The sequence below is a fragment of the Rutidosis leptorrhynchoides genome, chromosome 4, assembly GCF_046630445.1.
Source record: "Rutidosis leptorrhynchoides isolate AG116_Rl617_1_P2 chromosome 4, CSIRO_AGI_Rlap_v1, whole genome shotgun sequence".
In the NCBI taxonomy this organism is placed as follows: Eukaryota; Viridiplantae; Streptophyta; class Magnoliopsida; order Asterales; family Asteraceae; genus Rutidosis; species Rutidosis leptorrhynchoides.
Genome location: NC_092336.1, coordinates 361,776,611 through 361,790,148, shown reverse-complemented (window position 1 = coordinate 361,790,148; position 13,538 = coordinate 361,776,611). Strand labels below are relative to the sequence as shown.

Genomic DNA, 13,538 nt, shown 5'->3' with positions numbered 1-13,538 from the left:
ATAAAAGTGCGATAAAATAAAATTGCGATAATTAAAAAGTACGATAATTAAAAGCGCAATTAAATAAAATGATAGTAAATAAAAGTGCGATAATTAAAAGTGCAATTAAATACGAAATAAAGAAATTATGCTTATTTAAACTTCCGTAATTATGATGTTTGACGTGTTGATTTTAATTTGTTACCATGGGTTAATTGTCCTTTGTCCTGGATTATTTAATATGTCCGTCTGGTTTTTGTCCATAACAGTCCATCAGTCATAAATATAAAGTGCGAGTGTCCTCGTCAAATTATCCTTATATCCGAAGTCAAATACTCCAACTAATTGGGGACTTAAACTGTAACAAGGTCTTAATGCTTTGTTTAATAATTACACCAGGATATCGACTGCGTGTAACCCAAGGTTTTAATACTTTGTTAACAATTACGCCAAGTGTCCTTGTACATAATTCACCCCTGTTTTAATAAGTCCATTGACTATTAATCCATTCCCATGTCCGGTTAAATGAACGATTATTAGTACTCATAAATATCCCGCCCATCGTGTCCGATCAAGTGTATATGGTTATTTATAGGTACGTCCAATTGTAAATCTTTATATTAAATTAACAAACTATCATTTAATTAAACAAATATAAAGCCCATTAATAGCCCATAGTTTAATTTCCACCAGTGTCGTTCTTTTGTCCAAACCCCAATTATGGTACAAAGCCCAATTATCCCGTCTTAATATTTTAGCCCAACATCACGATTACTTCGGCTTAAATAAGCATAATAATAACTTAGCTACGAGACATTAATTTAAAAAGGTTTAACATAACTTACAATGATTAAAAATAGCGTAGCGTTACACGGACAGAATTTCGACTTACACCCTTACAACATTCGCTAACATACCCTTATTATTAGAATTTAAAATTAAAATATAATATATATATATATATTATGTATACGTGAGAGAGATAGAGAAAAAGATATATTAAAACTGGCCAAAACACGTGAAATTTATAGATGTGGCCTGACTTCTGGGGCCATGCGATCGCATGGCTTTTGTTCTTCCAGGCCATGCGATAGCATGGCCAGCTGGGAGAGTTCACATGACTTTGTTTTCTTTCTTGCCGACGGTTTTTAATAATAATATAATATATAAATAATTTATAGAATTATTTAAATATTATATTATATTCGTGTGCATAGTTGACTTGTAATTTTTAGTCCGTTGCGTCGAGCGTTGAGAGTTGACTCTGGTCCCGGTTCCGGATTTTCGAACGTCCTTGCGTACAATTTAATATCTTGTATTTTGCGTTTTGCGTCTTGTACTCTTGTAATTTTAAGATGTTTCTCATCAATAATTTGAACCTCTTTGATTGTACTTTGTACTTTTGAGCTTTTTGGTCTTTTGCGTCTTTAATTCGTCGAATCTGTCTTTTGTCTTCACCTTTTATTATTTAAACGAATATCACTTGTAAATAGAACAATTGCAACTAAAAGCTTGTCTTTCTTGAGGGATAATGCTATGAAATATATGTTCGTTTTTAGCATTATCAGAGATCTTGGAGAATTCTTATAAGGGAGTTGATAAGGTGAAAAAGGTTCGACTACAAACACTACGAGGTGAGTTCGAATCCTTAAATAAGAAAGACTCAGAATCAATTTCTGATTATTTTACAAGAGTCTTGGCGGTTATCAATCAATTAAAGAGGAATGGTGAAACTCTAAGTGATGTAAGAGTCATTGAGAAGATTCTTAGATCATTAGATTCAAAATTCGACTATATAGTCGTAGCCATCGAAGAATCTAAAGATCTAGAATCAGTGACTATCGATGAACTCATGGGTTCACTACAAGCCCATGAAGAGAGGTTCAATAAGAAAAATAAGGAGCCTTTGGAGCAAGCTTTACAAGCAAAACTCTCTTTCAAGGAAGAGAGCAGTGAAATGACTCATCAAACGAGTCAACGAGGTCGTGGTCAAGTACGTGGCCGAGGACGAGGACAAGGATATATCAAACATGGAGATTATAGTTCTTACAGAAATGAAGAAAGAAGTCAAAATTTTCACCCGACAAGAGGTCGCGGGAGAGGCTACACAAGTAGAAGGCCAAGGTGTGACAATTCTCAAACCAAATGCTATAATTGTCATAAATTTGGCCACTATGCTTCAGAATGCGAGAAGTCAAACAATTACGTGCAAGAAAGAGAAAATTTAGTGCAAGAAGATACCGAAGCCGTGAAAAATACTTTGTTACTAGCATGCAAAGGTGAAGATAACAGAGAATCAAATTTATGGTATCTCGACACGGGTGCAAGCAACCATATGTGCGATGAAAAAAACATGTTTGTGGAGTTAGATGAGGTAATTAGTGGAAATATCACCTTCGGAGATTCCTTTAAAGTCCCGGTTAAAGGAAAATGTAAGATTCTCATCCGCTTGAAAAATGGAAGGCATCAATTTATCTCTAACGTGTATTATGTGCCCAATATGAAGACGAATATACTGAGTATTGGAAAAATCTTAGAGAAAGGCTATGATATTCACATGATAAATCGTACCCTTTCTTTAAGAGAACAAAAAGGAGGTTTGATTGCTAAGGTGCCAATGTTAACGAATAGGATGTTCATGCAAAATATTCAACATGACATTCCAAGATGTTTAAAAGCATGTTTCAAAGATAATTCTTGGCTTTGGCACAAGAGATACGGGCACTTAAATTTTGGAGGCTTAAAATTATTATCAAGTAAAGGAATGGTGAAGGGTTTACCTCCAATTAATCATCCGGATCAAATATGTGAGGGATGCCTTCTAGGAAAGCACTTCCGAAACAGTTTTCCAACAGAAGCATCTAGTAGAGCGAAGAAACCTCTAGAACTTATTCACACGGATGTGTGTGGACCCATAAGCCCACCGTCTTTTGGTAAAAATAGATATTTTCTTCTATTCATTGATGATTTTAGTCGAAAGACATGGGTCTATTTTCTAAAAGAGAAGTCAGAAGCTTTTGGAATGTTCAAGAAGTTTAAAGCATTTGTGGAGAATCAAAGTGGTCTCACCATAAAGGCGATGAGATCCGATCGTGGAGGAGAGTTCACATCCAAGGAATTCAAGGAATTCTGCGACAACAATGGGTTACGACGTCCTCTAACTCTTCCGTATTCACCTCAATAAAATGGTGTTGCGGAAAGAAAAAATAGGACCATTCTTGATATGGCCCAGAGTATGTTAAAGAGCAAAAGGATGCCTAAGGAGTTTTGGGCTGAGGCAGTGGACTGTGCGATCTATCTAGCAAATCGCTCGCCCACTAGAAGCGTCAAGAACAAAACGCCCATTGAAGTTTGGAGTGGAAGGAAGCCCGACATCTCACACCTTCGAGTGTTCGGAAGTGTGGCATATGATTATGTGCCAGATCAAAAGAGGACGAAGCTCGATGATAAAAGCGAGAAACTCATATTCGTGGGTTATGACTCAAGTTCAAAGGGTTACAAGTTATACAATCCCAAGACCAGTAAATTAATCTCAAGTCGAGACGTGGTGTTCGATGAAGAAGCAACATGGGATTGGAATGTTCCCGAAGAGGAGAACTACGATTTTCTCCCATATCCGTTCGAAAGTACTGCAAGGAACGAAGAATATCTAGAAGTTCAAGAACCTTCTAGTACACCATCTCCGCACTCTCCACGTACTACAACCACTACACCTAATGAAGTGACACCAACATCAGGAGGAGAATCAAGTAGGCTACAACATCACACAAGGAGAATTAGGGAGTTGTACGAGGTAACCCATCCTATGGAGGATTTACCATTGTTCTGCCTTCTTGCAGATTGTCAGCCAATAAGTTATGAAGACGCAGCAAAAAGCCAAAAGTGGAAACGTGCTATGGAAGAAGAGATTCAAGCAATCGAGAAGAATAGTACGTGGGATCTTGCCATACTACCAAAGGGACATAAGGCTATTGGTGTAAAATGGGTGTACAAGGCCAAGAAGAATTCCAAAGGTGAAGTTGAAAGATATAAGGCAAGGTTGGTGGCGAAGGGATATAGTCAACGAGCCGACATAGACTATGACGAGGTATTTGCTCCCGTCGCTCGTCTAGAAACTATAAGATTGATAATCTCACTTGCGGCTCAACATAATTGGAAGATTTATCAAATGGATGTCAAACCCGCGTTCCTTAATGGCCACTTAGAAAAAGAAGTCTATATAGAACAACCTTTGGGATACATCGTGAAAGGCCAAGAGAATAAGGTGCTAAAATTGAAAAAGGCCTTATACGGGTTGAAGCAAGCGCCACGGGCATGGAATAGCAGGATAGACAAGTATTTCCAGCAGAATGACTTTACAAAATGCCCCCATGAGCATGCCCTCTACACCAAAGTTAGCAATGATGGAGATGTTATGATTGTGTGCCTATACGTGGATGACTTGATATTCACCGGTAGTAATCCCAAAATGTTTGAGGAGTTCAAGAAAGCAATGGTTCGGGAGTTCGAGATGACCGACATTGGACTTATGGCTTACTATCTTGGGATTGAGGTGAAACAAAAGAAAGAAGGAATATTCATATCCCAAGAAGGTTATGCGAATGAGGTGCTCAAGAAGTTTAAGATGAATGACTGCAAGTCAATGAACACACCGGTGGATTGCAATCTTAAAATTGTCAAAAGATGATGAAGGATACTTGGTGGACCCAACACAAAACAAGAGTTTGGTTGAAAGTCTGAGGTACCTAACCTGCACGAGGCCATATATTCTCTACGGAGTTGGACTAGTAAGTCGATACATGGAAGCACCTACAATAAATCACTTGAAGGCGGCCAAGAGGATACTTCGCTACATCAAAGGTACGATTAACTATGGCCTATTTTATTCGCCTTCTGATCACTTCAAGCTAGTTGGATACAGTGATAGTGATTGGGCTGGAGACATAGATGATCGTAAGAGTACGAGTGGTTTCATGTTCTATATGGGAGATACGGCGTTCACATGGAGCTCGAAGAAGCAACCCATTGTGACTCTGTCAACGTGTGAAGCCGAGTTTGTAGCAGCAACATCGTGCACCTGTCATGCAATATGGCTCAGGAAGTTACTAAATGAGCTTAAGTTTTTCCAAAAGGAAGCTACGGAGATATACGTGGATAAAAAAATCTGCGATTGCTCTAGCAAAGAATCCAGTCTTCCATGATCGAAGCAAGCACATCGATACGAAATACCATTTCATCAGGGAGTGTGTTACAAATAAAGAGGTGAAAATAAAGTACACGAAGTCATTTGACCAAGTTGCTGATATTTTCACAAAGCCTCTAAAACACGAGACATTTCAGAGACTACGAAATATGCTCGGAGTAACTAAATCAAGTTTAAGGGGGGCTGTTAGAAATTAAACTTGATTTGGGCTATTTGTTTTGGATATGGGCTTGCAAGAATAAAAGTATATGGATCATGATTGTAGTCCAATATCTAGAAACTTCATGTAATGTGTAGTAGTCAATGTGTGTAGAATAATCATGTAAAAATATCTAAGTCTAGAAGATACTTAGCAAATATCTAGATATTAGTTGATGAAGTGTTCTAGAGTGTTCCATTGTGTAGTATAAATAGAGGGTTTCACTCCTCATTTGTAATCAAGCAAATTCAATAAGCAATAAACAAAGCTTTCAAGATCAATCAAACATCTAAATCATCAATCCTCTCTTCCACAAATAATATACATAACCTCCTATTTTCAACAATTTCCATAATGTTAGTAGGCTTATATATCCAAACAAATATATAAAATACTATAAACATATAAAGAGTAGAGAAAAGTTACCGATTCTTTCTTGCTATTTTTACTTTCATTCATATCTTGAAGAGTTGAATCAAGCTTCTTATTCAACATAGCAATTATAACTTTTTAAGTAGGGATATTTTTTTACGGCAGAATCACGACACAAAAATAATCTTTTATGATATCGGGCCCGATACAAACCCGGTAAATACCGGTACCGTACCGCTTAGTACCGCATACCAAATTTACATAAAATTAAATACCGAATACCGTACCGCATATATTTGGTTGGTACCTATTCGGTATGGTACCGGTACGGTATGAATACAGTATCGGTATTCCGGGTACTAATGCTCACCCCCACTCATATGGTCACAATTTACTGTTGTAATTCTTAAAGTACATATAAAGAGTGTGTTTGCTGAAATCAGCTTTAAGTTGCAGCGTTGAAGTTTATTTCTGAAGCTTCAATCACAGAATTCATTTACAGCTACATAAATGACTAAAGGGCCTTTGGCCTAGCCGCTACCGGTATCGAGGAGCCCTTATGACCCTGAGGTCATGGGTTCGAGTCCTGTTTAGGACATCATTCATGTAAAATTATATAGGGTGCGTGAGTTTGCCGTTATAAAAAAAACTGCATAGTGACTAAAACTTGTTTTTCAATTGGAAGTGATGCATATTGTGTTTTTTTGTTATTTTTGTAAGCCTTGTACCTCTATTAAGTAATGCATAAGTCGCAACATTCAGGTTTGACCCAAAGAAGAAATGATAGATTTATAGAATTGACTTACAACCAGGTCTTAAAATCTACATCTCCTCATCGCACTTGTAAATCTGTCTTTCAAAAATATCTTGAATTTTTATGATCTCCTTTCCTACTATTACTTATATTTTTAACTTTGACTCGAGATTTCGAATTTGGATAAATAGAACACTCCTAAAAGGAGCCATATAATAATGGTTAGGTAAAAATATAATATAATATAAAATAAAATAAAATAAAAATATATAATTATATATTAAGAGTATTTAACATAGCATATAATTTTTAATTTATTTATCTATTCAATTCAATTCAATATTCAACTACCTTGATTGATTTTGTGATCAAATTTTGCACGTAAACAACGCTTACCATCTTCTAACTTATTGGAAAGACTTGTGAAATGACCCGTAAAATTACGGGTTTGTTTAAACGAAACAATTTAATGACATGTTTTAGGTATTAACTAAATGTAAATGCTAAAGTCATATTTTAATGACTCGTTCGACTAAGAAACTTGTCGTTGTTTTTACAAATATATGGTGACATGTACTTTCGCATACATATATAACGTAAATAATCTCGTAAAGAGAATCCATATTTGAATATTAATAATATAATAATTATAATGATAATTACTATAATAAAAATAAATACTAATAATAAAGTTTGTTCGAAGTTGAGTATTTATATTTTCAATAATAATTATTAGTAATAATAAATGTCTTTGAAATTTTTTTTAGAAAATTAAAATACAATTATTATATAAATAAATGTTGTAAAATATACTTTAAAATCTGTAAATATGTTGGTGTTCTGTTAAAGATTAGTATTTCCTTTTATAAAAAAATTCGTATTATTTTTTAATTAAATTTAATATAAAATAATGACATCATCAAAGATGTTTTAAAATTTTTCTTTTTTATTTTGCATTATTTTTATGCTTAAAAATGTTTATTTATGACATCATCATTTTAGAGATTTAATATTCACTATAGATACTTGTAAATTGAGAATGACATTAGATCGGATATGAATCGGATAATCTCATATCTATATTTATATATAAATCTATGTCAATATATTTCACATATATTTTAATTATTTAAATTAAAAAATTATTCATTGATATTGATATCCATTGGATTAAGCATTCTATATATTAACGGATACGCGTCGGATTTAGGGATGATATCGGACCGGGTTAAGGTAATCTTAGACTCGAGCCCGATTAGAAAAACCTGTCCCAAACCCGAACCCGAACCCGAACCTGTCGGGTCCCTATTTAGTTACTAACTAGCGGGTAAACGGGTTTCCCCACGGGTATTCTGGTCCACATTTACTTACGAACTATTCCCACAGGCATTCAAGTATTTTTTCGGGTATACGGTCCGGGTAATTGAGTATACGGACCGGGTAATCGGGTATACGGGTCGGGTATATGTATTCAGGTCTTTTTTCGGGTATACGGGCCGAGTAATCGGGTTTGTGTCTAAAACCATATACAGATCAGACCTGGATCCGCGAAAGAATTAAAAAATATCCCCATATCCGACCGAGACCCATTTACCCGGTCCAAACCCGGTCCAGTAATATCGGGTTTCGGGTTTAACATCGGGTACCTGATTTTTGCCATCCCTACTCGGATCCCTGACCCATAAGCTAAAAAACTAAACATAGAGCTACCATAACCAGATCACCATTTCACCATTAACGTCTCGGCTTCACATCCACTACTATGACTTGTCCGTCGAGCTTCGAAACGAACTGGAGCGTATCACACGGCTCTTTAGACTCAACTGTGTCATTTGAGTCATTCGATTATCCCATCGAATCACCCGAATCTACCCGCCCCAAACCACCACTCCTTCTCTCACCACCTTCACCTTCACCTTCATCATCTGATTTCGAACCTTGCGAGATCAAACGTAAGTTGTTTCTCATTCATTTAATCCTTAATTTGCTTGATTCAATATTTTGTATGTCAGATGCGTGCCTATGTATGCTGAGAATGTATATAGAATGTTCTATTTTAGTTTCTAATTCTATTATTTAGGGTTTTTGTTTCTGGATCGAATTAATGACAATAATTTGGTATAAAAAGTACTGTAAATAATAAGATTGTTCGTGACTTCTAAAATATACGATTGTTGCTTTGAATTTTTACTAATTGAGACACTTTTTAGTCTTAAATCAGGCTCAAAACAAATATAAACCATATTGGACCAAGCAGAGTAGTATCTGTATATAACTCATATGCTTCCATCCATATTCTGATATGTTATGTTCCATGTTCTGAATGTGTATATACTCATATGCTTATCTGCACGCCTGTATTTGGGTTACGATCTTTAATTTTGATTTGGTCATAGTTTCTGTGGTCAAAGGAAGCTGTGTCATACTGATATGGTAACAAATAACCTCAAATATGGGTTTTATTAGAACCGTCTATGGTCTACCAAACAAAATGGTGCTACGTATCTTCTAGACCAAGTATAGTTAGGGTGTTGTTATTTTCATTAGCTCTATATGAAAGTGGCTAACTTACTTTTTGCCACTGTGCGTATTGGGTCACGTATTGGGTCACTGCTATTGCCTCAAAATGACTTCACCATTGTCATACATTTCAATATAATGATCATTATTATAACTCATTGTGTAAATAGTTATTACTTATTATGCACCCTTTTTATTATTCTTTGAACTAATTATTAATCTTTTTCATATATATAATCATCACTCTTGTTTTTGTGACATATTGCAGTTTCTTTTTCTCATTCCTGTCGTTTTTTTTTTATTCATACGTTATGCTTCTTTTTGTTCTGAAACCTTCATATCTTATTCTGATTTTTATTTTCATTTTTGTTGCAGTAAATTTTACTCAAAAGCATGAGATTCGTCAGGTGTATATCAGAAGTACAGCACGTGTATATGAAATATATTATGCACCATCATTGCAGAGCGATAACGAGTATCTCTGTACTGTCCGTTGTAGTGCTGCTTCTTTAGAGGACAATGAAACCATATCCGAAAACTCAGAGGGTCCGAATGACATATTACCAAAGTCAAGGGTGGCTGATGAAAATAAAATTTGCAATAATGAAGATGATTGGGTGGAAGTTAAACTTCCTGTTGGTCAACCAGATAAAGGAAATACATATTTGCCAACCCAGACTTCCAAAAACATCATAAACCACCAGGTACAAACTAAAACTTTGAAAAAGTAGAAACTTTTGAAATGTTACAACCTTTATGCTTTAAATTTTTGTTCCAATCTGATTACATATCGTCACATTTACTTTTACTTTTCTGTTTTAAAAAAAAAGAAAGATTTCAACATTGGTTCAATTATATACATACAGGATTATTATGAGGCTACAGCAGAAATCGATGATTCAGAGCCGTGTATGTCACTCACTCTACGTTTGCTATCACTTAAAACTAAAGGCTGTGTATACGTTGATGAAGTGTACGTGTTTGCTGACTGTATTGACACCGATGACTCAGTGGGTCCCACAGTCAATACAGAAAGCTCAGCTAGTTCACTTATGAATATGCTAGTTCCAACACTTTTAGGGGTAACCAAATCCAGATCCGCTCAGTTGCACAATCAAACTAGTCCACATGTTGAGAAACTGAGTCAAACCGTTTCAGAACCCACCACTTCCAATAACCGTTTTCATCTTGTTAATCAGCAAGATGAGAAATTTGTGAAAGAGACCGAGTCCAAAGCTGCTTTGACTCGATCCCAATTCTCAGTTCCAGTTCCAGTTCCAGAGGAAGATAAAGTATGTGATTCAACGATGCGAAATGATATTTCGTCTAATCGTACTGAAGTTTTACTTGAACAACTTGTCTCACGCGTGAGTAGGATCGAAGATATGTTTATGAGGTTTGAAGAGAATATGTTGAAACCAGTAAACAACATGCAAGCAAGACTCGAACGTGTAGAACAGCAGGTAGATTTACTTGCTAAAAACTCACAATTCTCGGGGTCATATTCTTGCCCAACACTCGAAACGAACCAAATAAACTATTCTCAACTTTGTGTTGAATCTGAATCAGAAAAGACTGAATCTTTTTCAAGTGAAACGTATAAACCACCCGAGGACTCTGTTCTTGAGTCTCCATGTTGCGATGAAAAAGACGAAGAAAATAGCGTTGTAGAATCACCAAAGAACGTAACACCAAAGAAAACGATTTCAATTGATGATGCTTTGTCTGCAGCATTAGCCGGATTTTCATCTTTTGCGAAATCTAATGAGAGTCCGACACCTGTACCCCTTGAATCTCCCGAAGAAGATTGTACAAAAGGTACCGGAGTTTCTATAGATACACCTCTAGGATCAAGCTGCGAGAGTGAAGCCTCGGCTTCAACTTCTTGTGATGTTTATAAAGAGAATCCGGATGATATTTTTCGGACAGAAGGAACATTTGAAGTAGCTGATGAAGAAGATGTGGGTCCCTCAGACAGTTTAAATCATGACAGATATATAACTGATGCTCAACTTGTTATGCAAGACACTAATAAAGCGGTCGATATGTTAACTTTTGACACGACCGACGTTCTTAAATATTTCCCTGACGAGTCTGAAACTATTCTCGATTTCGAGTCTCCTATTCTTGAGGTGAAGTTTGCTTCTTTGGAAAATGGTTGTCTCGGGTCCAATCTTGAAGCACTTTTATCCAACTCGGATGATTGTGTTACTAGTGAAGGTGTATTGGTTACCCCACAATCGAATGAGGAAGCGACAAGTGGAGACAATTTATTGGTGGATTTCGATGGTGATGATGTAGTGGAAGAGTTGCAGCAGCAGGATCTTGTGGGCGTCACCCAGGAAATTTCTTTTCCGAGTCTCATTTGATGCTCTTTTGGTAATAAATAAAATAATAAATGGTTCCTGCTGTACATATAGCTACGAGTATTAATTATTTATAGTGCACTTATGCTACGTTGGTTTGGAGTAAAACAATGTTTAGCCGAGGTGATTGATTGTGACATGTATACTTATATAAGTGGGTTATTTCGAGTTATGTTTAATCTATAATTTATAAATCTAAAGAAAATAAAGTGATATAGAGCTACAAAGAAAAAATATAAATCGTGTTCGATGTGTAATCTAATTTTCTCAATGTAGAAGTCTTCCAAACTGTTGTATCCAGAGTTGTTTATGGTACTGTGATTGACCCGGCCGTTTTGCCACTTCTGAATTAAGGTTGGCGTTGTAAAAAAAATTACAGACTTTGTCAAAATGACCAACTCAAAATCTAAGAGTAAAAATAGAATTTGCATAATAGCTGTGTTTTCGAGTAAATTGTTAAAGTTAATTTTCAACTCTATAAAAGTTTAGATTGTTAGGAACACCTACAAATGAGCTGGTTTTGCTATCACATTCAACTTTAGTTTAGTGAAACATTTTGATGAGTAGTGAATATGTAAGTTGCATGTATAGATGGTAATAAATTGGTTTTGGATTAGATGACTCTGTATTCACATCCATATCTATCGTGGATGCGAAAGTTTTCTGATTAGTTCCTGACTAGTTTGGATTTTGAAGTAGTTTGACTAGTCACTGACTAGTCTTATTCGGTCAAATTTGTCAAAAAGTCCAATTTAGTCAGTAAAAGTCATATTTATTTGTTCCAAGTCAGTAAAACTGGTCAAAATAGGTCAAATACAGTCAAAGTCAAACTTAGTAAACGTTCGACTAATCCTTGACTAGTCTCTGACTTAGCCGATTACTCGATTAGTCTTTATAAGATTTTGATCGAGCAATCCCCGACTAGAGACTTCTATTATCCTGATCCACATGCATATATATATTGTCTGAATCAATATCTATATTCATAAAATTTCAAATTATTCGTCTATATCAGTAGACACCGAATGCAGCATAGTTCATATTCATGTTCATATTTGTTTCATTTACTTTTTATAAACTTAGACGTGTTCGTCTCTAACTAGAGAAGTAATGCTCGGCCTTGAAAAGCTTCTGGAGTGGGTCAGAGTCACTTGACTAATATACAACATAGTGTATAAAGTTAAGTAGTGAACCAAAGAGTTTTCTTTTCTCATTTTAATGTTTGTCTAAACTTTAAGTAGTGAACCAAAGAGTTTCCTTTGATGCATATCCGCAATTAATTATGATCGGAAAAAAACCACATGCTTATGTAACATAGTCGTTCTTACACATGTAACCACATGTACATATAAAACCATTTTATCGTTGTAGTGACCCGAACTTTTCCATGTTTATATATATTAAATGAAATTGTTATTTATATGATTAAGTGTTTCTAACATGTTAAGCAATCAAACTTGTTAATACGTGATTAATTGAAATAGGTTTCATATAGACAATTGATCACCCAAGTTGACCGGCGATTCACGAACGTTACAAATTTGTAAAAACTACATGTTGTGGTATATATAGACATATATATATGGTTGACATGAGATTATGATGAGTAAGTATCTCACTAAGTATATTAACAATGTGTGATATACATAAGAAATGAGATTACTAAGTTAAGAAACTCGAAATGATATATATATAACGATTATCGTTATGATAACGCCTACTAAATACATATGTATCATATTAAGATATTGATGCACTATATTTAACATGATAAAATGATATTTAAATATATCATTAAGTGTGTTAACAATGAACTACATATGTAAAAACAAGACTACTAACTCAAGAATTACGAAACGAGACTTATATGTAACGATTATCGTTGTAACGATATTTTAATGTATATATCATATTAAGAGATATTCATACATCATAATATCATGATAATATAATAATTTAACATCTCATTTGATATAATAAACATTGGGTTAACAACATCAATTGAGATCGTTAACTTAAAGGTTTCAAAACAACACTTACATGTAACGACTAACGAAGACTTAACGACTCCATTAGAATGTATATACATGTTGTGTTTTGATATGTATTCTTACACTTTTGAAAGACTTCAAGACACATATCAAA

General features: G+C 35.0%; 1 protein-coding gene across 1 annotated transcript; it reads left to right on the top strand.

The window, feature by feature from the left end:
* Nucleotides 1-8,198: 8,198 nt before the first annotated feature.
* Nucleotides 8,199-11,607, top strand: LOC139843815 (uncharacterized). Its single transcript, XM_071833971.1, has 3 exons — nt 8,199-8,459; nt 9,403-9,731; nt 9,894-11,607. The coding sequence occupies exons 1-3, from the start codon at nt 8,270-8,272 to the stop codon at nt 11,394-11,396; spliced, it is 2,022 nt and encodes a 673-aa protein (XP_071690072.1). The 5' UTR covers nt 8,199-8,269; the 3' UTR covers nt 11,397-11,607.
* Nucleotides 11,608-13,538: the final 1,931 nt, after the last annotated feature.

Coding starts and splice junctions, on each gene's coding strand:
- LOC139843815 (XM_071833971.1), top strand. CDS start 8,270: ATGACTTGTCCGTCGAGCTTCGAAACGAACTGGAGCGTATCACACGGC. Junction 8,460..9,402: donor CGAACCTTGCGAGATCAAAC/GTAAGTTGTTTC, acceptor TTTTTGTTGCAG/TAAATTTTACTCAAAAGCAT. Junction 9,732..9,893: donor AAAACATCATAAACCACCAG/GTACAAACTAAA, acceptor ATATACATACAG/GATTATTATGAGGCTACAGC.